Genomic DNA, 26,860 nt, shown 5'->3' on the forward strand with positions numbered 1-26,860 from the left:
AACATGCATCAGAATGCTAAATGCCGTTTAACCAAACAGCTGTTCGTTTTAAATTGTACCGTAAGAATATAATGACCGGGCAAGGTCAACTTTTCCCTACCTTTCTTCACGCACACGTGATTTTCTTCTTAATAACAACTGTCTAGGGATGAGATAATTTACTAGCTATTCTTTTTATTGTTCCTCTTCAAATAACTTAAATGCTTTTTTTCTTTTATATTTTGTTAATGCACGGAATTTGTGTTGAGTTGTATTAAAGCTGTGATAAATTATGATATATATTTATTTAGCATTTCAAGTTACAATTTTTCTACACTTATTTATAAAACTGAACTGAACTGAAAAATTACTTGAATTTCAACTATAATAAAAAAGTCATTTTCTTTTTTTAACGTATTTTTTCTTTGCACATAAGTTGGAACATGTATAAATGATAGAAAGACAGCTCTTATAAGTTAAATAATTTTTCGACAACAATTAATGATTGTCTCATATTTAATAAGGGCAATGTGTTTTCAGAAAAGAATTTCTCAATAGTTTCAGTTCATTACTGTTTTACAAACGAAGTTTCATTTTTTAGTTTCTCTAATTATCTTAACTCACAGAACCCGCTACTACCGTAACATGAAAACTTTTCTCATACAAATTTCCAATATATGTTGCTTTGTTTCAGAAAAAAAAAGATGCTTTTCATGCAAAATTTCAAATATTTGATGAAAAAAATTCATTAATCACCTAAAAATATTACTTAATAAGTGAGAAATTAGAAAAAAAGCTTTCAAATTAAATGCATAATTAATCGTATAAAAAGTGATGCGAATTTTATGTCGCATACAATTACTAATAATATGTTTGTCACAACCTAAAGTAAAATTTATTGTTAATACACTTACTTGTGTGGAGCTCTATTGCTAGAATTCTTTATCGGAAAATTATGGAAGATGTGAATATACATATACTTTTTGTACAAAACATCTTTATATAAACGATTTACAAAATGGAATAAGGGGATATAAGTATTCGTTAGTTATTATAAGTATTCGTTTGTACAGATCATAGCAGTAGTGTACTTTCAGTATGTTTATTCCATCTCGTTCTGTCTTTTCTTCTTCTCTACCAAAATCAAACGATAACTTAGAACAGTTCAACAGTTTGAGGGCTGGCTTTAGTTTCTAGCTCTCTATAGCTATGAACAAGCAACTAACCTGCAGACGACAGTTCTGATCTAGTTCTTCGATAATATTCATTTTAACCACAATGTTGCTAATAATTTTAAAATTATGAATGGATTTTGCAGGTTGTTAAGACTGCTGCAGATTTAAACAATATTATGAAGACACGAAATATACAATAAGTAATCAATCTTCTTATTTACTTTACTTGTTTTGGAAAATTACACATTATTATTGTTTATTTGTTTTTATTCGTGTGTGAAAATTTATACGTTTAGTTAATTTTATGTTCTGAAACGCTGCTAACTACTTGAGATGATTATGAAACGTTTCGGAAAGCCCATCTGTAAAAAATGTCAAGAGAAAATAAGCTAATAAATTAGTGAACAGAGAAAAAATATAGTCAAAACTACCAGAATATGGTAGTATTTACCTTGTTTCTGGCTCTATGGGAACCCCAAAATGCTTGGTTAAAAAGCCCTATCGTTTTGGCAAAATTAACAATAAATATAATTTTATAATGCATGATAAAATTTGGTAATTTTATCACGATAACTTAGAGCATGGCATAAAAAGCATTTCGGTTAAATTTATTTTTCAATTTTGTAATTTTTACTAAATGTCTGGTAACAAGAACTATAAATTTAAAATCCAGGAAAACCGTAGCCATTTACTATAAAAAATTTCAGATCAAAATACGTTATAAAGTACAGGCATTTTGGATTCATCTGCTTTAAAATCCATTTTAAAGTACTATTCATCTTTTCCGTATACCGTAATTTGTACAGTAATATTTATGTAATTAGTGTGATTCAGTGATTTTTTGAAAATTATTACTGTAAAAATAGCAATATATCAAGGATTTTACGGTAAGAAGTAACCCCACTCGGAGTGTCGGATTTTTTTTACCGTAATTTGATCCTGTGTATGAACTGAAAAATTTTCAAATAATTGACTTGAATATCCTATATTTTGAATTTATCCATCGGAATTATGTGTGCATATCAATCGGAATTATGTGTGTGTATTGTTTTTTTTACAAGAAATATTATTCTTTTATAGTACGGTAATTTAAACAAATTTTTTTCTCCGTGTGCTGACCATTTTTCAAGTTATGAAATGGTACACAAAGAATACTGTATCTGAATAAATCTGGCTTTTTTTCTAGAAGATTTGAACTTTTCTCTTACAAATGTATAAAGGTGATCTGAAAACAATAAAATATCGCGCTACTAATTTAGTTAAGTGAACAGCCACAAGTTTGAAAACCTCATTTTTCCATATTTTCGCATATTTAACTACTGGTATAACAAGACCGATTTTTTGTTTATTTCATTTTGCCTTTATTTGAGACTGAATGGGATAAATACGCTAAATAATGAACAAAAAAATCACTGTAGCAGAGAAAGAAAATAGATGAAAGCAGAGCAAGAAAAACCACAGTAGTTTGCTTCCCCTTGTTAACGACATCAGTTCCTCGACGACTTCTCCATAGCTTGTAGAAATGCATTTCACCCTAATTTGTCCTTCTCGGGCACTGTGAATTTTCATATTTTGTTTTTCATCTTTTTTCTCTCTCGGCTGCTTTGTAGCAACTTAACTTGTTATTTTTCAAATCAATTTTGCTTATCTTTTCATTCACCCCTTTGCTAGTCCTGAAAATGGGCGCCTGCTTTTGAGCCCTTAAAACTTACTGAATATTATTTTCAATTTGTATACTTTTAAAGCTGTGGTAGTTTTTAGTCTAGTAATATTAGCTTGGTTTATTGAGATTATTTATTTAATGAAGTAATCTTAAAATATCTACAATAATCTAACAGAAATTATTTCATATATATAATTGTCATACAAATAATCTTTCAACTCACACAAAATAAATTAATTTAGAGAGCAATGATTAATAGTTTATTAAAAGAAAACAGTTTTCGTCCCTAAGATTTTAATTTCTGTTGTCTTTAAAAAAGAATGATAGGAGCTTTTCGATATAGTCTCCTTAAGAACTATTTTTCTTACTTAATTGAATAGTAAAGTACTAAAATATTAAAACTAATGCCACTGTCTAAGCTAAACAGTACAAAAAAGTTATTCCATTATAAATTAAATAATAACGAGAATTCAGTATTTAAGTTATTCATGTCTATGGGAATGATTTAAAGAGTAAGTTTGTTAATCCTTGAAATAAATCGTAAAAGCTATACTAATTGTGGTCTTTGTTACTTAAAAGATTTTTTACAACAAGATTAAAAAGGACGAATTAATTTTGCTTTAGTTTTTGTTACTTATATGGGTTGTAAGGAAATTGAAAAGTTTCTTTGCAATAAAAAGTGTCATCGAGTCAGTAGATTTTGCCCCTATTTTAGAATTAAAATAACATTTTGTTTTCATTTCTAATTAAAGTTACCCGCCGAAAATGGCTCACAAATCACTTCTTATAACTAGCAGCTGTGCATGAAATAGAAGTTTTGTACGAAAACTGTTTTTTTTTACGGGTAACATAAGATTCTTGTTTTAATGTTAAAAAAGATTAATGCTTCATAAAAAATATTTGCTAGTTCCATAAATAATGCACGTTCCTTGTCTGGAAACGTCTTTCCGTGTTATTGCAATTACTTTCTTTCTTCTTTTTCTTTTTTCCTGTGCTTCAATACGTTTTCAACCCAATTTTCAAACCCTTTAAAACCTAATTTTTTATTGAGTTAATCTATTAAATTCAAAATTGCTTGATAACAGTGCTCTTACGCCTAATTCAAAGCATGTAGTAAACAAACTTGAAATAGTTCAAAGAAATTTATTTGCAATTTTATTTACATATTTATTATTATTTTTTTATTTGTTTTTTATTTATGTATGTTTTGAAATCAGATAGAGTTTGCATAAAATTGGATTTTTTACAAAATATTCAATGTTTTGAACAAGAAAAAATATTCTTTTATCTATCTATACTCTGCTAACATAATGTTTTAAAGAGCAAATTTGTTAAGGCTTGAAATTAATCGTAGAAGCTATACTAATTAAAGTTTCTGTAACTAAAAAAGATTTTCTTGAGCAAGATTAAGAAGACTGAATTAATCTTGCTTTAATAAAATGCTTTATTAAGACTTTAATGTAAGATAAGATGCTTAGAATTGTCTAGATTAAATTAGCTTAGGAATTTTTAATCAATTTAGAGGAAAAACAATGTCTTTAACCCATAAACAGTAAGGTAAATTTGAAGGGTCTCGAACAGTAAAGTATTAAGCCACATTTTTTTTCTGAACATTGTATTCAATTTCACATTGATTTTTTTTATTATTGTTTTTAGTTAGATTTTCAAAAGATTATAGATTACGAATAGATAAGGGCACAATGCACAAAACATCTAATCCTACATGAAAATTGATTTTTTTTCCAACAAAACTTTTTTAATTAACTCAAATCCTGTAATTCCTTAAACTTAACACATCTAAGAAAAGGATTTTAAAACTAAACATTTTAAATACATTGCTTCCTAAAAGATACTCCGGCCACAATGTATCCAAAAACAATGCGAGGTGTCCTCCAATTTAAAATGTCTTTAATTTGACTTTTTAGAAAAATAATATTGCTAAAATTTAACATTTTTAAGTTACAAAGTAAGGATGATAGTTTAAATTATAAATGAAATAATGCTCTAAACAAATTATTATATTTGAAACAATGAAATAAAGTAAAATCTTTTATTTATAATCTCTTGACTGAAAATTGAAAAAAATAATTACATTATGATTTTTCTTTAATTTCTTTTGGTTAGTAATTAAACATATTTACATTTTTTCCAGTCTTAATTTTTGTTATATGGTAGTAAAAAAGAGTATCCTATTGTGGTTATTAGAATATTTTTATTGACGACGTGACTCATATTAAATGCTAGTATTGTCTTATGCCACCATAATTTTTTACTCAAACAAAATAGTCTTTTTTAGTGACGAAATTGTCGGACTACAATTGTTAGACTTGTATTTGAAACTATAACTTATTCCAGCAAAGTAAATGCAAAAAGAAGTTATCAAACTTAATTATATGAACTTCAGTGTCGTGCATTCAAGATGATTTGGTTTTCAAGATAACGCAAGTCGATAATCACGATATTGTAGTACCAAGTCATTTTAAAATTTAAAACAATGCAGTTGATGATTGTTCTTTTTGAAAAACAAGCACTCAATTTAAAATTTTGAAGTTACTTTGAATCGAATTTAATTGGAAATTTGTTGAAAACTTAAAACAAGTAGAATCTCACTAGTAGCAACATAAATCCATCTGTGTTTTCTATAATGTAAACTGTAATGTAAAAAAATAAAGCAAACTAATGTAAATTTCTCATGTATGTTAAATCAGAATACCGTACTTATTTTTTGCAATATAAATACGACACCAAGTGAAATGCATTATTTTTAAAAATATTACTTCTATGTGATCACTAATGTTCTCGTAGAATATCGAATACAGTTTAGAAATTTTGAAACAAGTTAAATCAAAATACCGTAGTCATTTTTTTTAACCTGAATGCGACACTAAGTTATACTGCATTATCATGCAAGGAGAAAAAAATTCTGATAAAATTACCGTACATGGTAAAGACATTTCTGGTAAAAAGAACACCATAAACTTGGAAATAAAAAGTAAATGCTATTTAAGCTTTTCATGTTTCAACGGTTTCCCTTTATATGGTACCTGTTTTCAAATTTATAGTTCTAATGACAATTTAGTAGCACACATTTACTGAAAATGCAAAACTGAAAAGTAAATTTAATCCAATGAATGGTTTCAATGTCATTCTCTAAGGTTTTATGATAAAATTATCCATTTTAATCCCATTTACGAAATTTTAAAGCATAATATAAAACCATATTTTTTGCTAACTTTACCAAAGTGATAATCAAAGCTCTTTGATAAAAATATCATGCTTTTATGGTTTTCCCATGCGAAAGCACATAGAATTTTAACACATACCCTGGGTTTTAACTAACTTTTTTCTCAGTGTGGGAAACAATTCTTCGGTGCAATCTATAATTGCTCGTGAATTATCAGTTGCACACGCACTGATAGAAATTCAAAAACGGATTGGATCATTATAATGAAGTTGTTTTTTACAACCTGAATACAGTAACAAGGTTAATTCCATCATCATATAACGTAATCATTTTTCTTGTTCTATAACACGTTTTCTAAAAAAATTTGAAACTTTTTGAATCAGAATATCGTACTTTCTTACTGCAACTTGAATACTACATCAAGAGAAATTGTATCCTCATGCAAATTAATACTTTTAAGTAGTTAGTTAACAGTGTAGTGTTTTTGTTTAGCAACATGAGCGCTGATAGAAAATTTTGGAACACGTTAAATTATAATACCATACATATCCGTTATAGCCTAAATAAGACGCCAGGCTAAATTGCATTAATAATTTTTAAAAACTATAGTGCTTACTACAGTTCTATCTAAAAAAACCTGTTCAGTTTATGACCTTATTATAGTAAACTCAAAATTTTTGTATGGAACAACATTTAGCTGACTTTTCCGTGGGTGTAATATTTTTATAACGACAAAAGACAATGAAATTATCTATACGATCTATGCAATAAATTTATGATTCCTTATTCTCTCTATGAAATAAATCTAGCAAATTGTAATTGGTCAGTCCGTTTATTATATGCATGATCATAAAACATCCAATAAACGTGGTTTCCAAGCATTATAACCTATGGTCCTATGTCGTAAAAACCAATTCATTTAATAAATCTCATAAAAATCGCCTTCTAAATCATGAAAATAGTAAGTGAGTGGCCATTCAAAATAATAGTTTCTTGAATTGATTCTTTGGTATTTTGCGTAATCTATCTCCACAACTAATCTGAAATATTTTTTACCTACATGATTGCATGAAAAATCTTTGGAAACAAAACTTAACGGTGTAGAAAAAAGGTAAGAAAAAATTTTGCTATTGATTCCAGTAACTACAGAACCATATTTTTTTATTTATTAATTATTTTTTAAATTAATTGTAAATAGATATGAAAATTAAATAAAAAAAAATGTGCACAGGGAAAAATATTCTGATGGAGTTACAGTACTGTATGATAATGGCATATCTAGTAAAAAAAATACTGGTTAATAAAACCACAATGTAGGGTACTTAAACCATTCATTGGGTAATTTTTCTTTTCATCTGGTAATGGCTTACAGGAAATTCTGGTTTTCAAAATTATACTTCTTATAATCAAGCATTATTAAATAATGTAAAACTGACAATTAAATTTAACTGAATAAACGGTTTTCATGAGATGCGGCTCTAAGATACAGTGAAAATAATTACCAATTATTATCCCATTTACCAAATTTTGCCATAGATTTATAAATCCATATTCGATTGTTAGTTTTATGGCAATCCTTACTAAAGTTGTTCGCTAAATTTTATCTTGCTTTTTAGTGTTATCCCAGAACTAGAAACATGGTAAATTTTACCATGTGCAGTGAGTTTTGACCATATTTTTTTTTCTCAGTGTGGAAGTAGATTGCCTCTAACACGTTTTATTAGTTTTTAAAATTTATTAACTATTTTTTTTAATTTAATAAATTTTTTTTTGTCTATTTATGTATTTTTTACCAATTTATAATTAATTTAATACAAACAAAAACTGTTATGTTTGATTTATGTATAAAAACAAGTTTAGAAACTTTTTTGTTTAACAAAATAATTTTTAGTTATTTATTTACATATTAAAATTTAGAGTTAGCTTTTTTTAAAAATTGGAGCTAATACATACACTATCTAGCCATTAATGACCGGACACCCCTTGAAAGGCAGGTGGACTCGTCCTGGCGGAATAAATACGCAACCTGTGGTGGGGGAAGACCATTCGCAAGCAGGTGACGGCCATACGAGCATTAACAGTGAAAATGAGTGGACGGTGAGAGCTGAATGAGGCGGAAAAGGGCATGATCATAGGTTCCCACCGATTTGGTCATTCCATACGTGCCATCTCCGACAAGTTTCAGATACATCGGTCAACAGTTGGTGACGTCGTGTTGAAATGGGAACGAGAGGGAGTGATAAAACCGCAGTCCCGACCCGGCAAGCCCAAAATAATGTCCGACAGGGATCGACGATCTCTTCGACGTGTAGTGAAGGCAAACCGACAAATGTCGTTGGACACTGTCGCTACCAACTTCCGGGCTGCATCTGGCAGTGTTGCCAGTGCACGTACCATTCGTCGGGAGCTGATTGCACAAGGATTCCATGGACGAGCAGCAGCACATAAGCCAAACATCTCTCCATCAAACGCCCGCCACCGATTTCAGTGTTGCAGAGCACGTCGCCAGTGGACAGTAGAGCAATGGAAAAGCGTTATGTGGAGTGATGAGTCACGCTACATGTTGTGGCACTCCGATGGACGGGTGTGGACCTGGCGAATGCCCGCAGAACGGTACCCACCGGAGTGCATTGTCCCCACTGTGAAGTTCGGCGGTGGAGGAATTATGGTGTGGTCCTGTTTCTCATGGTTTGGCCTTGAACCCTTGGTGTTAGTGCGTGGAACCCTGAGCGCAGAAGGGTATAGAGACATCATGGACAATTCGGCGCTTCACACCCTGTGGCAAAAGTTCGGTAATGGCCCGCTTGTGTTTCAACACGATAACGCTGCCATTCATAAAGCACATGCCATCACGGACTGGTTTGATGAAATGGGGGTGCAAGAACTTGACTGGCCATCCCAAAGACCCGACATCAATCCAATTTAGCATCTCTGGGATGAGTTGGAGCGCCGGTTGAGGGCCAGACCACAACGCCCCAAAACCACCACTCAACTCTTCGCCATGTTACAGGAGGAATGGCGGGCAATACCTGCCGCCGTGTACCAACACCTAGTGGATAGCCTTCCTAGAAGGGTTAAAGCTGTGATTCGGGCGCGTGACGACCCTACGCCCTACTGACTTGATACTAGCACCTCATGTATCCGAAATGAGAGGTGTCCGGTCATTAATGGCCAGATAGTGTATTACAACATCACACTTTTTAAGATTATATCATATTTTGCACCATTGAGAAACAACAACGAAGTTTTTATATTATCCAGAAGGATATATTTTTCGATTATTTTTCTTCCTAGTCAAGTGGTAACAGATTTCGAAACTATTACATTTGACATACTTTGAAGAAAATATACTTTGATATTGATATAGTTTAAGGAAAAGACTCCAATTCTAACAAACAATAAAACATATTGACTTAAAAGATATTTTATACTCTACCGAATAGTATATCTGCTCTTTCAAACAGGCTTCATATTCTATAAGGAAAAAAAATTTATTCTAAATTCCAAAAAATACTGCAGACGACGTTACCGCTTATCATAAAACTTTGCGTAGCATGCACATCTTACTCTTATAAAGTAAAAAATATTGAATGAGGAAAAAAATATTCTAATTTTAGTATTTTACGGGGCATTTAAGGTATATTTTGCTGGGAAAATGCCACTTAAGTGGACATTAGCTTTTGAGCTTTTTATATCCAAAATATATATTTATTATTGTTTTGTGCAATGTAATTTAGTTTAATAAAAAAACTATTAGCAGTAGAATTAATATTTTATTAATCACGCACTCTAATGTCTGAAGATTAAAATGCAACACATTTTCGTTTTTTTAATATATTAAATTAGTTTTATAGCTTAGAGTTAAAGGAGACATTTTTCAGATTCATTTTAGATATATTTTTGGCTTTTCGGCGTAAAGTAAAGAATTGCGGATTAGAATTATATTTTTTCAGCAACTTTCCTAATGCCTACAAATAAGAAATTTTCCCTTTCTTATTTTTGAATGATTTTTAAGTCATTAAAATTCTTAAAGTCAGTTTTAAGCTTTTTTACAGTGAAATTAATCTATGTAATTTTGATAACATAACAAATAATTCGTTTTTTTATTCAATCGTTTACTGAATTCCACATACTCCGCGTTACTTCAGTACTTTTTTTATTCAGTTAAAAAAACTAAATAATAATATTTGTACAAGTTAAATAGATTTATAAAAATTTCCTACATCGATCTTTCATTTTTAGAACAACCCTCCACTTGACCTTGTGTTAGGCAAAGAGTCTTACTTGAGACTCCTGCAAAGAAGGTAGATTTTGCTAATCTTCTTTTCTTTACAAAACAATATTTCTCTGTGAATTATATCCACAATAATAATATAAAATAACGCTTCAAAGTAGACCGAACAATGTATTATATTCTACCATGTATTATATACCTATTTCAAATATTATTTACTATACTGCTGATATATTTGCAAGAGTATATCTCAAAATCTATTTTGTGAAGATATTATAGACCCACACAAAGAAAAAAATTTAATAAAAGTTATCAGAATATGATAAAATTTACCATTATTTTGACTCTTTTGGAACTCCTAAAAATTTTACCGAACTCCTATAATTTTACCATAACTCCTAAAATTTTTACCGAAGCGCTTTGGTAATGATTTTGTTAAAACTAAAATAAAATGTGCTTTTATAATGTACTATAAAATTTGGTAAATGTGACAAAATTGGTTAATTTTATCATAATACTTTGAATCATCACTTAAATGCGGCTAAATTTACTTTTCAGTTTTATATTTTTTACTGAATGTGTGGTAATAAGAGCTATAATTTTGAAAATAAGAATCTCCGGTAATCCGTTACCATATGAATTGAAAAATTAACAAATTAATGGTTTAAAAGCCTTATACTTTATTATTATTATTTTTATTAGAAATATTATAACCACACAGCTCGAGTATATTACCAGAATTTCTTTTCTCAGTTAAGAAACGAAATTATGTTACAAGAGGATAAAAATTATTCTTAAAAACACAGTTTAAAATTATATTTTCCTCCAATAATAAATTTTTTATCTCTTATTGTACCATTTTTACCTTAATTTTTCTTTTTGGAGAACATCTATTTTAAAGATTAATGCTATAACAAAAATGTCTTAAAATTAGAGGTTATTTTGTTAGCTCAACATTTAGCTCAACATTTAATAACACGTCATTAAATGCTTTATTTCTAAAGCAAAACGAAAGCTTTTCTATTCGTAGAAAATAAAGTGAAAATAATGATTGATTATTCAGACAGGAATATTAAAACCTTCGTAGACGAATTCCTGATATGAATCTTAACTAAAGATTAATAAAGCCAAACCTCGTAGGAAAACTAATCATATAGAATGTTGGTAATAAAGAATATCATAATGGTATTATACGTATTTATGAATATTAATGAATAAAGTTTCTAACTGTAATCATTTGCGAACGTTCTATCCAATTTTAGTAGCTAGCTTAAGTAATTTAGTAATCAAGTTTGGCCGTTTATTGCACGTGAAGTTCAAACTATTGACTTATTGAATTAATTATAGAAAGCGTATAAAACCTTTTATTGCAGTTCTAAATCTTTATTATAAGTCTAAAAATTCAAATTTTCCGTTTATGTTTTTTTTTAAAGTTTCAAATGCTTTACGCCATTAAAAATTTACATGAGTGGTCAACAGTGATATACTTGGTAAAGAGTTTTTATCAGGGGAAATGTATCTCGAAAACTATCTTGAAAAAATAAGGACACAGTTAAAAAATTCCGTTATCCGCAGTTGCGGAATCCGGATTCCACCATTGATTTTTTTATATTACATAGTAAAAGGAAAAGAAAGAAATATTTTGCAAGACTCATTCATCAAAAGGCACACACAATAGTGGAAATTTGAAAATCTTAAATAAGTCTATTTGTAACAGCCAAAAGGGGGGATAAACATTAAACGAACATTCGTTGTGACTCTTGAAATGTAAAAGATTTTCTTGGTTTGCCCTCTCTCTCACCTAAACCCATAGTGCAAAGTCGCATAGTGCAAGCCAAACCCATTTGTTCAGTATATATATGGGTGATTCTCACGAAATATGGCAATTTACTGTCACTTGCACCAAGATCTAATGCTAAACTACTAAAAAAACTTTTTTTTAAAAAAATTTAATAAATAGCATTGCTGTTAGCATTTTAAATAACCCAGTAATAGCATCGACTATTTTGTATATTTAAAAAATTAAATTGAACTTCATGTTTCATGAACAAAATTTCATATTTCTGGCATGTCACAAACAATGTTTCCAATAATAACTAGCTTCAAAATTTCCCATTAATTTTCAAGTATCTAATTTTTTTTTCATCTCAACCGGTGTGAGCATTTCTAGAATATGCGCAGAGGGTATTATTTACCAAAACTTTGCTTAAAAATTTTTTTTCTGTAAATAATTTGTCTGTCACAAGAAAATCTGGCATTTTCCTGGCTACTTTTATTTATTGGTTTATAACCAAAATAGATAGAGCCAGCAATCCATATCTTATGTTAATAGATTGATTAGACGCCCTCCTATATGAACATGTCTTGTTGCATGAATAAAGAACCAAATTTCTGGTTCAAAATCTATTTCAAAAAATGTTTCCAGGTGAGTAGGTTTTTGTGTTATCATTTTCCTGGCTTCTAGAAATCATTAATAACATAAACTACATAGATTTATCTGAGTTATTTTAAGAAATCCTGCAGAATATAAACATCTTAGGCCAAAATATTAAGTTAACGTAAAGTTATATACTATAACAGGGCGAATTTATCATTATCCTGGCTGCCATTTTCCTGGCTTATGAATGCTAGGACATTGAAGTGATACCAGAATTTTTTTTAACTACTAATACGGTAAAGAGGGAAAGCAAATATTAACCTAATACCAAGTTTATGAATACCAAGTTATTGAATGTAATCAAAACTATTTATTTAATGATTATTTTGCACAATTTCATTCTGTTCATATCAGCAAAACAAAAATCTTTTTTATTCTTTCTACAGCAGATAAAAGAATTTAAGTTATTCATTCATCCAGCCATATGTCCATCTAACAACAAGGTTAAGATTTTGTTACTTACTAATAGCGTAAAATGACTATTTTTTCAAACTTCTAAGCTAATATGCCATTTTCATGGCATTCAAAATGTGGTGAATTTCCATTGTCAATAAACTATATGCTGTCAATAAACTACAAAGCAGATGTCAATGAACTACACTGCTGTCTGTAAGATATTAATAAACGTAACTAAATAAATATACAAAAAAAAATTAGATTTTTTTGAAGACTTTAAATTTGAAGATTGGTCCGAATTGTCATGTTTCCTAAGAATCACCCACATATATATATATANCGTCACTTTCTTCCAGTATATATATATATATATATATATATAAATACTGAGGTTTTGATAGTTTTTGAACGATCCTTACTGCAAAATAATATTTATATAACCGTCGTTGAACAGCCGACACAATTTTGGGTTTACGTCTATTAATGTGCTACTCCATAGCCTTGTAATTTTGAACCCAATCCAGAAGACAAGGGGTCAAGCATTGGGAGAAATTTGCCACAGCTAAAATCTCCCATGGTTAGCCTCACGGCAAGGGGACTCTGACCCATGATCCGTCTACCACTGAGCATATTTTACGTCATCACTGGGATCGGTGCAAGTCGGATGCCGAATTCGCATCGACCAGCTATCTCTGGAATTCGAACGAGGTTCACCTGAATAGAAAGCAAGCGCTCTATCCCCTGTGCAATTTTGGCTCCTGCAAAGTTACAGACCTAGACATTATTTTCGTATTCATAAAAACCTATAACGTTGAAAGGGAATACCGCTTAACTCTGAAACGCCTATTCTATTTATAACGAATATAGTAGTGATGATATGGAATATATGTCCTATCCGAATTTAAAAAGCTACAAGGATCTTATTCCCTTGCTACCTCATACTTTCGCTAAGCTGGCTCTTCAGCAGTTGTTGCCCCAGAGAACAAGTTGTTATTCGAAAATAAATAACGAAAAAAGAACTGTGAGTAGCCATATAAAGTTTTGTTCCACTTAATTAATTTATTATCTAATTTCTCTTTCTTTTTATTAACTTCTCTTTAATATCTTTCATTATTCATCTCTAAAATTATTACTTTATTATGTTTTTATAACTACTTTTATCAATAACGCAAATATTGCCCTTAATAAAATATTGCAACTTAAAAAATAAACACTTTATACAATGTTTTATTGCAAAATTTTCTCTAGAAAAACGAACACTTTATTTCAAGGTTTTAAATGAAACTTTTTAAAAGTCATGGCTTTTGTGTTTTCCTTAATCATAAAAATTGGATCTTATTTCCATCTTTTGACAAAATTATTAATAGATTTTCACAGTTTGTACGGAAACCCAATTCTTTATTTGATTTTTCATAAAATTAGAACCCTATTTTCACACATTCGCGAAATAATTATCCCTTACAAAAAAATAAGTTACTTTTTAGGATGTTTTGAGGTTGATAGATGCGAAAAAATATTCCTAGAGTAAAAAAGGAGATTATGTTTTATGCACCAAAGGTTTATCATGCACCAGAAATACCCTCATTAATCAATCTCAATTTCAATATCATTTAAACCTCACAAAATCAAGATCGGGTGAAATTATTCAAACCTCTACTATACGTATTGGCTTGAATGTAGAAAAATTAATCCGTACCATCAAAATCAAACTCCCGAAGCTGGATGCTCTTAGGTAGGTTTTCATCAACTCTCAAAATAACTTCAAGTGTGAATACAACAACTTCATACACCTTGATTTTACACCTTGGAAAGGTTTATCTTTTAAGGTTATTTTTGAAATCAACTTCGAATAAACGTCAAATCTCAACAACACCTCAAAACAACTTCAAATGAGCCTCAAAAATATTTTGTAAGTGATATATTTTTCACAAAAACAAACTTTTAACAAAAAGTCTGAAATGATCCGCGATAATAACAGACAGACAAGAAAGTGTTTTTATAACCAGAGTACATTTTCATACATTCAAAAATACTTAATGTCATAAGAATATTAAACTTTCTTTACAAAAACGAAACAATCCTGGTCAAAAGATTTAACTTTAATTTTTGAAATAGTATAACGTTTTATTTTTATCGAAACAGAAGTTTTCCACAAGGACAAAAACTGTTTTATTACAGGTAACACAAATTCTTGTTGTAATGTTTAAAAAAGTTTAATAAAATATATTTCCTACTTTCATAAATAATGCGCGAATAATGCATAAATGTATGGATAATACATAAATAATGTTTTGAAACTTCTTTCTACTTTATTGCGATTACTTTCTTTCTTTTTCTTCTTCAATTTCAATACGCTCTCAATAAAATCCGAATTTCTCGCGAATTAAATTTAAATTTACTAGGTAGCAATACTCTTAAGCATAGTTTAAAGTATGTAATAAATTGTATTTACTTTTTCTTGAAATAGGTCATAAAATGTATTTATTATTAATTTATTTTAATTATGTTTTATCCATTTATTTATTTTTTATTCATCTATTAATTTTTTATTCACTTATTCATTTACACAATTTTGGACATGTAATTGATTTAGCATAAAATTGGATTTCCAGCAAATTAACAACGTCTTAAACAGGCACTTTATCAAATTTTCAATAATACTGGGTGCTCTGAAAATGCTGGATGATTTGAAATGTATTTTATAGAACAATGCAAGGAGGTAGAAACGAACGGTTTCCTGCATTTTTTTTAATTATTTTTTTTAGAAAACATGTATTTTATTCCCGCCAACTTCCGAGTTCGTCTACAAATGAAGTTGCTGGTTGAAAAGAAAATGTAAAATTTTTTGCTGTATGTCTGATTAGTCCAGCTGAAATATTTGCACAGCAGTCTGCTAGTTTTTTCTTAATACTGCGTACCATGATGTTCGAGTTAGTTATCCTCAATTGGCATCATGTTGTATTATCGAATTTATAATTAGTTTCAAAACTTTGTGCTTTGTAAGAATGAATAACAGGTTTCCTACGCAGAATGCAGTAAGCCATAACTTTCTCTGTATTTCCCTGTACTTTCTGTGTATTGGTAAGTAATTTTTGGTACATCCGACAACTAAATTGTTTTTTTTTTTTTTTCACTTTTTACTGGATTTTTATTAACTAGTTTCAGTGTCTGTGTATTGGAATCTTATAATATCTAATGGACCTAAATATATGATTGCAATGCAAGTTTCGTTTGTATTCCAGTTTTCAAAAGCAGAATTTATTATAACGACCAAGGAGAATTTATTGTAAATCGATATTTTTGACCACTTTTTGACTAATGTGAATAACTTTTTACTAAAGATATGATAGATAGAAATACAAGCTTCAATAATTTGCTGACAACTACTATTTAAATGTATATTGTATTTTATGGTCTAATAGAATTTGTATTTAATCGACCAGCACTCCAAAACTATGTATAATTCAAAATCAATATTATTCAAAAAGAAATGCAATTCAAAAGCCATTATTATTCAAAAGCAATATAGCACTTTTCGTCTAACTGGAGTAGCCAAATTTGAACTGCAGCTCTGTATCTGATCTAAATAAATGTTGACACAAGCAAATTTTTTTATGATTCAAATCTCTGACCATTTTTCAACGTACATTATCCCAATTACTACAAAACTAAAGAAAAAACAATAACATAAGCCTAAAAGATACAAAACAAGCATTTTAAAAGCTATCTTTTCATGTCTTATAAAAAATATATCATATTCATGTATCATAAAAAAAACTATTCTATCATTATAGATTCCCCTTCTTCAATTTTCAACTTTCAAAAGTGGTATATATAATTTGTTTTCTAGTAAAAAAAAATAAAATATTTCTGTTTTAAATTTTAATCTTTTTGAAAAATATAGTTCGGAAATTTTTCATTTTATCTAATCACTCCAATTTCAAAATATTACATTTAATTTCATGCGTTTATTTTAAAATGTCTAAAATCAATATATGTCATTAAAACAAATGCTCATCACAAAAATGTAAGTACTGTACAAGAGATACTTTAAATTACAGTTAAATTCGAAAACTATTTTTTAATAAAATTAATGAGGTGGCTTTAGAATAAATAACGACTTAATAATGAATTCCGAAAAATAAACTAGGGTGGCAATTAAGAATACTGTTTCACTAATTAAAGCAAAGTTTGAAGTTCGAAAATCGTTAAAAATACAGTATATAAACTTTTAAATAGGATTTTGACCTGGCGAAAGAGTTTCTTGTTTAAGAGTAATAACAAATGAATAAACCAATAAATAAATTTAATTAACAATAATGCATGAATAGTTAGATTGTTGTATAAAATGTGATAAAAATTGCTAAAACGTATAAAATAAGTTAGTCTTAAAATATTTATATAGTAATTATTGAAAACTGTGTCACGTTTATGGCTTCTTTGTTAGGTCGTGAAATGGATGTATAGCTTTTCAAGAAATAACTCAACTAACTTTCAATTTCAGATAGTTACAACATAAAGCATTAAATTGAATTTACCATCAGTATGCAGTATGACGGAACATACTTTGTTCTTTAAACTTAAATAATTAAGTGCATTGTTTTTCGATTTAAGCATACTAAGGAATTAAAAATACTTATTTCTATTGCTTCAATACGTTATAGTGAAAAATGATCAAAATATGATGTTGCATTACTTAATGCTTATAAAAATGTAAATGTTGTCCTGATTATTATAATTTAAATTAATTTTGCAGTTATCTTCATTTTATTTTATATCTGTCATTGCGCAACTGACCTAATTTAGAGTTAACGGCTACTAATGTTCAACTCCGTAGAATTGTAATTTTGAACCCAATCCAGAAGACAAGGGAACTTCTGGATCAAGTATTGGGAGAAATTTTGTCTTTGTGAAGGACTTTTTGATAGAACTAACACACATTTGCGCTACATGAAGAGGAAAACCACGAAAACCAACCACAGTTAGTCTGACTGTAAGGGGACTTTAACCCATGATCCGTCTACCACTGAGGATATTTTACGTCAACCCTGTCGTCTATGCGAGCCGGGTGTGGCTCGCCAGCTCTCGACCAGCTCTCGCTGGGATTTAACCCGGAGAGCCTCTTTGGGAGGCGAGCGATCTATGCCCTGAGCTACCACTGCTCAATTAATCTTCATAGAAACTTTTTTTGAGTAGAAAATTAAGAGTATATTATAAAAGTCCAAATTTGTTATATTTAAAGAATTTTTTAATAATTTTAATAGCCGATTTATTTTTAGATATTACGCAATATAAATTTATGTGCTATCTTCCTGAATTTTAAACTGATTTTTTCTCTTTTTTTTACATTCTAAATCAGAAAATAAAGATTCGTTAAAATCTTATCAAGGGAAATTTTTTTTAAAACTTTGAATGTTATACACATCCATTCGAAACCACAAAATAAAATATTTGATTTTCAGAGGAAAATACACATTCCTAAAATCTTCACTGTTTCAAGAATTTTTAAGCAGAATTTAATCCTTTTTTTCTTCCTTTTTTTTGTAGACATGGAGGAAACCTTTTTTCCAATCTATTTGGCAGGTATTAGATTTTGCAAAAGAATCTGCCTTCTAGCTGTAGTTTGTCAAAAGTAAGCTAAGAAACCTAAGTTTAAAACTAAAAAAATCCCAGTTGAAAATTTAAATACAATTAGTATATTTACTAGAAACCCACTTTCCTTTTCTGTATTTTGCATTGTATTAATACTTAATTCTGAAACTTACATTTTTAATGATAGCTGTAAAGTAAAATTAATTTAATACAGAATTAAATTAAAATAAAAAGATGTTTATTTAAAAAAATAAGTTAAAGCAGAATTACATAAATTTAATTATTAATAATTAATCATTCTAATTAATAATGAAAAGTAAATTTAATTATTAAGTCCTAATATCTTTAACATATTTCTAAGGTATGTAATTCAGGATTTTTTAAGAATGTTAAATAAATAACTATTATTTTTGCGTCATATATTAAGCAACATTTCTCAAAATGTAGTCACTGAAGTTGCTAATTAAAATTTTATCGTACATTTTATTATTAATTAAGAGCACTATTATTAAAAATATTATAATTTATTATAGAATTTATTTTATTTGTAGATTAGATTTTTATTAAAACATCTTATTATTAGAAATTAGGTATGGTGTAGAATTAGTAATGGTGTGACATCTTATTATTAGAAATTAGTTGAATATTTTACCGTTTACTTTTCCTTCTTTTCTGAAAATTACACATATTTCTTTCCTGCTTAAAAATATCGCAATCTCTAAGAAGGATAAAAATATTTTTTAATTAATTTTGTTGAAAATGGAAGTTCCAGAAATGCACATTGTTCTGAAGTAAGAGTTTTAACTAGAAACTACAGCATCGTGAATTTTCGTTAAATTTACCACAGCTAATTTTGACAGTACAAATGAGCTACACAATTGCCTAGAGTAAAGGTCGATAATGATGAACTAAACAATCATTTCGGATATCAGAAATACATTGCAACCAAATGGCAGGGTGAAATGAGGCTAAATTTGAAGTCAAATAGCCTAAATTAGTCAACAGATTTACTCCTATTGTCATAACTCCAATAGGGATCAACAGATTTACTCCTATTGGTTAAGCCTCACACTACACAATTCACAGTAGCAAAACCTCAGGCGTTGAAATTGGAAATTCTTCATCATCATTCATATTCACCTGACCTATCCCCAATTAGCTACCACTTCTTGATCGATCTGAATTTTTTTTTTATAAAAGATACAATTTAAACCTAACTATGCTGTAGTACCGATATTACAGAAATTTATTGGTTTAAATTGGTTTAATACAGGGTATTATATATGCGGTCTTTATAAACCTGCCACTTAACTAGCAAAAGTACGTTAAAAAAATATTAGTGTAATTCTTTATAGGTTTTCCACCATCAATGTTTATACAAATTCCATCAAGAAGACCTAAGAAAACAGGACTGAAGTTGAATTTAGAAATACATGGGGCATAAATAACATTATGTGTAAGATGGTTATACTGCTCCGAAATCACTACAGAAAAGTCGTACTAGAGTGCAGACGCATCATCTTTAACAATAAAACAAGGAATACTTAAATAAAATTCTTTTATTTTTTTACAGAATATAGCATGAGAGATTAAATTAATTTAAACACTCTCTAAACGATTTCGCGCATTTTTTGGCATAATGCAATTTACTTAAAACTTATTATTATTTTTTCTTGAAGTTACACAAGTCTTGAAGTTAACATTAAGGAAAGTATATAATGTTCAGAACAAGTATTGAAACAATTACGCATGCAAATCTTTTCATAACATATTCAATATTTCGTTATATTCCGTTAAGTTTACAACTATATCTTACCTTCTTAAGCATAACTTTATTCCCTCTTTTCATTTCGTCTTCCAATCTTAAAAAATTCATCTTTAATTCTTTTATGTTGTTTTCATTCTAGTAATAACTTTCGCTATTCTATAGTTTAAAAACCCTCATTTAATTTTCTTTTTTAAATTTAAATTTAAATACTGAGAAAGACTAAAAATTTCGTTATTTTTCAATGAAAAAAAAATCACCGATAAAAATTATTTAGCATCTGAACTAGACTATACAGAGCCATCTAGTGCCATAATATGTAAGGAGAAAATTTCAGTTAATTTAAATTATAAGTATTCAGCTTGTATCTCCTGCAAACAATAATGAACTAATTAATATTCTTCTTAGAATTCAATGTAGGGAAAATAAAAAAGCGCATTCGTAAGCTATTCGTGTACTTCCTGTACTTCTACCTTAAATGTATAAAGGGAAATTTAGAAAAAGACAGTTATAATTATTTAATGAATTTGTGGAGCGAAAAAAAAGACAAATATGATTCAGTGTCAACAGTTATAATACCAAAATGTTAATTGTAAATAAAACGAAGGTGCCATCATTAGGCTTTGCGATTTAAGACACCTTCCAATCCAAGGTGATTAATTTAAATACTAATTCATTGTAGTTAAGCTTAGGTCATCGCTGAATTAAACTGCATTCTGGATTAAATTACGGTAAAAAGTACTGGCACCCTGGCTGCAGTATATATATATATTTATATATATATATATATATATATATANTGTATATATATATATATATATATTAGTGGGTGATGGGCTGGTAAAAAGATAAAATATAACATCCTCTATAGCATGCAATTGTTACAATATGAGGGAAAAAATTTAGCCTTTGCTTTACTTATGGGAAACAACAATTAAATTAATAATATTGAAAAAATAAATGGAAATATTATTAATTAAGAAAATCATATATAAAATTCCGCCTAAGATTTCGTTGAAATGTTTATAGAGAGTTAATCTAAAAATAACTAAATTATGGATTACAGTTATGTAGATGTGAAATATGTACGCTATTATGGTATAAAGTACCAGCACTTTGAATTCATGATCCGTAAAATCCATTTTTACCGTAAAATATTATGACGTAATTTCTGCAGTAATATTTATTCAACTAGAGTGATTGAGTGGTTTTACGATAAATATTACTGTAAAAGTTACGGTACATCAGTTTTTTTGTTCCGTAACATATTGTGGTAAAAATGGATTTTACGATAAAATGCACTGACACCAAATTACCGGTACTTTTTACCTTAGTTTGATCCAAAGTATCTAACAGTGTTAGTCACAGATTCTAGAAAATAAGGAACTTAAGTCAAAAATAGCAATGCCAAACTCAACATCCAAAATTGATTCAGCAGAATGGTTTAAGTTACACGAGTGACTAAGTATCCTCAAATGCTGGTATCTAAATTTTATTCAAGATGAATATTTTCTAATTTATATAATGTTGTTGTTCGTATTTAAAGATTTAAAAACTTAGTCTATCGATTCACTTCTAGTTGATTCGTTTCATCCCTTATCATAGCAAAAATGGGAGCCGCGATAACTCAGCGTTTAAGGCACTGAACTGCCATTGAGAAAAACAGCTGTTCGATCCCCAGTTGTGGCTTGAAGTCCACCCAGCTTCAAATCGATGGGTACCAGATTGACGAGGAAGTTAAAGGCGGCCCGTGCACAATGGTGACCACATAGTCACAATCATGCCGTCGGTCACGAAATTGTAGAGGCTTAGCCTCCATTACCCCCTGGCGCACTCGGTTTGTTCCGGAAATGCTCAACTTATAGCAAATAGCATTGTTGTGCATTGTGAGATTTCACTTATCTTACAAAATTATAATGCTCATCAAATTTCATTACTTTGTTATCACGTTAATGAGAGTATAAAAAGTAAGAGAGTTTAAAATTAAGGTATCTGTATTCTTACGCACATTCCTTACAAAAGCATATTGTAACTATGCAACGTCCAACTTGACTTAATAACTTGCAACTTAATAAAAATTCAATGACTGGATGAATTCTTGCAGGAAAAATGTACGATAAATAATGATAGACAGATAAAATGTAAGATATAAGTATAGATGATAAATTTTATACATAAATCTCGCACAATTTACGACATAAAAATGACTAGAAATATTTTAATATGCTTCCAAATAGGTTAAATATAACATATGCATTTTGAAAAAAAAATTCGATAAAATTTTTTTAACGTAATTATTTATCTTGTGCTTATTTAGTTTTTAATCTTTGCATCACACAAATCTTTGCATTGGCATGTTTTTCATCAAACAATTTAAAATAATATGGCATAAGGGATACTGATCGATTCAAGTTTTTATTTTGAAATTGAATTCTAATATTTAGAAAAAGAAAACGAAAAGAGGAAATTTAATACTGTAACAAATTACTTTTAAATAATATCGTGCAATATTTCAGTTCAATTCAATAAAATTTTTAAAAAATATATGTTTTTGAATAATATATAATTTTGAAAGAATACATATTCTATTTAGGAATAATATATATTATTGTAATATATTAGGAATAATAATAATTTTGAATAATATATATTCTACTTAGTTTAAGAGATGTAACATTTTAAAACTGTAAACATGTGAGCAAATTATGATGGTATAAAAATATATTTATAGTTTTAACATCACTTATAGTAAACAAAGGTTTAGACTTACATGTCCTTCGTATTTGTAGATACAATTGCGTAGTTTTTTTTCCATATCATATTATAAATTCTAAACAATAAAAAAATATCTTAAAATTTAGAGTTTTGCTTCTTGCATATTTCTAGAAACATAATTTATTCTGAAAAAGTATTTTTATGAGAAAAATACATTATTAATAAATTAATTTCTAATAGATTTAAACATTCATTTCGAAGAAAGGGTCTTGCATCTTGCATAATTACACTATGAAATACTCCACGCCAAAATATCAAATGTAGCTTTGTAAGAGATTATAAAATGTTTTTTAACTACTTAATTATATTCTTTCGAATTTTTAAAAACAAAAAAAAGAAATATTTTTCTCTTAAATGGTTTAAATCATAAGAATGTAAATGAATGAGCTCTAAAGATCTTACCTGTCAATGCTCATAGCCAATATTGTGAACACAGAGGTCGAAACAGTCAAATTGGCGACAAAATTACTGATGATACAAAATCCTTCTCCAAATGGCCAATGACTCTCCAGCATAAACACAAAGTTAAATATGGCATTACCACTCGCCAACAAAAAGTCTGCTATAGCCAAGTTCAACAAAAACAGATTAGTTATTGTTCTCATCCTTCTGTGAGCTAGTATAATCCAAATCACAATTGCATTACCGGCTACAGCAGTAGATATCATAACGCCAAACAGTATTGCCCATATAGCTTGCTGTTCCCAGGGCAGTAAATAAGGTCGACTTAAAAGAGCAGTTGGTAGAAAAAGGCCAAGACATTTGGCCCAATTGTCCTGTTCGCCTTCTAGCCTTTCTGTCTCATTCACACAACATGATACGTTATATCGTACCACTGGGTCTCTAAGATATAATTCCAACAAATCAATTTCTTTGGGTTGAGCATTACCCATATTTTATCGATAATGATGAAATTTATATAGTAATTTAATAAATTAGTAAAAATTATATTATTATAGCATTAAATAAATATAGTATGTTGATTACAACTTAATACTGTGTGGTAAATAATTTTATACTACATAGGACTACGTAGTTGATCCAGCGCTTACAAGTATTTTATATATATTTTTTTTTTATTTTGTATTATCATTTAATATATTTCAAGTGGTAAATGTAGAAATAAGAACATTATCTTGCATATTTGTTAATTCAAAAAATCAATTAAGGAAGTCTAAAACATTTTTCACAATTTATTTTGCAAAACGTTCTATTTTAAAACTGAATGGAATAAAATGGAATTAAAGCCCTTTTAAATGTAGGTTTATTTATCATAAATTATTTTAAAACATATTAGTTTTATAAATTCAATTAAGAATAAATAAAATTCCTGAACGTAAATGTTTAAATAATATTTATAACGTTTGTACCATTTCGGCGAAATAAATAATTATCTAATGTATCTTCGTCATTAATATATAAATTATTATTAGTTCGTAGTATTTTAAAAAAATAAACTTTGCAATAATTTAAAATGGCTTTAAATATTTGCTCTAAATCTTTTAATAAGTTATTTACTTTTAAAAAATATTTCCTATGTTAATAAATTTTTACAATTTTTTTTTCTTGAAAATTTAAACTAATTCGACAGCAGTGCCATAAAAGTATTTTCTAACAATTTATGACTCTAATTAAACTGCATTATTTTTTAAAAAAATACCCAAAAAAATCTAAACATTGTAAAATGTCATTTTAGCTTTTAAGAAAAATTTCCGAAAAATAAATTTTTCACAAACTTGCTCACTATTTGAAATCCTCAGAGATATCTAATTTGTAGCACCAAACTAAGTTTTCAGATTTCTGACAAAATGTAAAAACTTTTCTTCAAATAAATGCACCATATTTGTGATAGAAAAATTCATAGCTATAAATAACATCTAAGTTAGCACAACTAGCACAACTATAGTGTCAATACATCCTTCTACTCTGGAAGTTGTGAGCGAAATGAAGGACTAAGATGCCTTTCGACTCACTCCACGCAACTCCGCCTCTAGAGAAACTCCGCCTTAAATCACCTTACACGTGCGCTCAAGAAATAGTTTGTTGGAATAGAAATGTTTTAATTCGTGACTGCTTTGGTAGATGCTATTTTGACTGGAACTTTTATGTTTTATTTCGTGCTGCTTTTATTTTGAAATCTCTTCTATTTGGTTGCGGGAGCATCGTAAACATGGGAAAACTAATGAAACATTTCGAGACATTAAAAAGCAAATCTTTGCGTTTGCTTTAATTTTGGAAAATAAAATTCTTAGTCCTGTAATTTAAGTATTTTAACCAATTGTCAGATACATTATCTCAATTTTTCAGTTCTTTCTTTTTCGGTTGCGTAAATATGCTGCAAAATTCATTTAAAAATTCGCTTAACTTTACAGAAAACGCATTTTCCTGTACAAAATTGAATTGAATAGTTAATCACCTCCAACTGAATGGAATAAATCGTTTTTATTAAGTTTACACAAGAACTAAGTTCCTATCCATGAATCAAATACATTCAAGCACATTGACGAATTTTCTATTTGTTATTCACAGCAATTCAAATAAAAATAAATAGAGGCAATTAATATTCACGATATATTAATTATTTATATTTACGGGATTGAACATTGTTGTATACCTAGAAAGACTAAGGGGGCAAGCTGACCCTTCACGTATTGTTTACGTGTAGATCAATTTGACATTAAAAATTTTAAAATCTAATTATAATTTAGTTAAAATATATCAAATCAATTTAGTTTTAATATATCAAATCAATTTAGTTAAAATATATCAAATCAATTTAGTTAAAATATATCAAATCTGTTCAATATCTCAGAAATATAGCGCCAACTTGGCATCTTTGTCTCAGCATCCTCGCCACCGTTTGTTGTAACCCTAATCAGTTGAAAAATAGTTGTTGATCTTATAGCATGAGCGTGCTCGTAGCACCAATCATAATAAAAATCTTTAATACAGTCCATTTCATTTGTTATCAAACGAACCAGCGTAGAAATCAATTATTTAGTATCGAACAAAATCAATTTAGTTAAAATATATCAAATCAATTTATTTAAAATATATCAAGGACCAGATCATCTAAATTCCATGGTATTTTACTCGATTTATTTAACAAAACTATATGTGATTAAACGATATGTGTATTGGGGTTTTCCATAACTTTTATTTTTTACTTTTACCAAGATTTATTTAAAGTTACACCGTCAATGTGGAGGATCATCACCCATAAAAAGACGTTTTCTTTCCTTATTCCATTACTTTCTGGATCATGGGCGATTATTATAAGGTATTATCATTTTCTTAAATTATTTGCCGTATGATACGAAATAAAATTTGTAGAAACCCCTTAACATTTAGAGCTTTCTTTTGAAAAGTACAAAAGCTACAGGGAAAACTGTTTTAAACTTTAAGGATATTCAAATTTTATTTTTTTCATTAGTTATAAAATAAAATTTACCATAAAATTGTAAAAAAAATTATTCTGTCCGTGCTCGCACAGTGTGAAATAACTATAAATGATTTTTATTTGTGCAGTTTTTAACGTTTTTTTTATTTAAAATTTCAAAATGATAATCTTATAAGACAAAAAGATACGTTTTTATTATATTAAGAATATTACAAAATAATTCTCGAAATATTTCTTGAGAAATTCATGAAAAATAACAA

The 26,860-nt window shown here is 28.6% G+C and overlaps 1 protein-coding gene across 2 annotated transcripts in view; it reads right to left on the reverse strand.

The window, feature by feature from the left end:
* LOC107444914 (tachykinin-like peptides receptor 86C) overlaps positions 1-25,161 on the reverse strand; it is a 62,433-nt gene extending 37,272 nt beyond the window's left edge. For both annotated transcript variants that reach the window (XM_016059184.3, XM_043053403.2), the window contains exon 1: positions 23,603-25,161. In XM_016059184.3, the coding sequence (XP_015914670.1) occupies positions 23,603-24,093 (491 nt within the window). In that variant the 5' untranslated portion in view covers positions 24,094-25,161. The remainder of the gene's footprint in view (positions 1-23,602) is intronic.
* Between the last annotated feature and the right edge of the window lie 1,699 nt (positions 25,162-26,860).

Source organism: Parasteatoda tepidariorum, chromosome 2 (genome assembly GCF_043381705.1).
Source record: "Parasteatoda tepidariorum isolate YZ-2023 chromosome 2, CAS_Ptep_4.0, whole genome shotgun sequence".
In the NCBI taxonomy this organism is placed as follows: domain Eukaryota; kingdom Metazoa; phylum Arthropoda; class Arachnida; order Araneae; family Theridiidae; genus Parasteatoda; species Parasteatoda tepidariorum.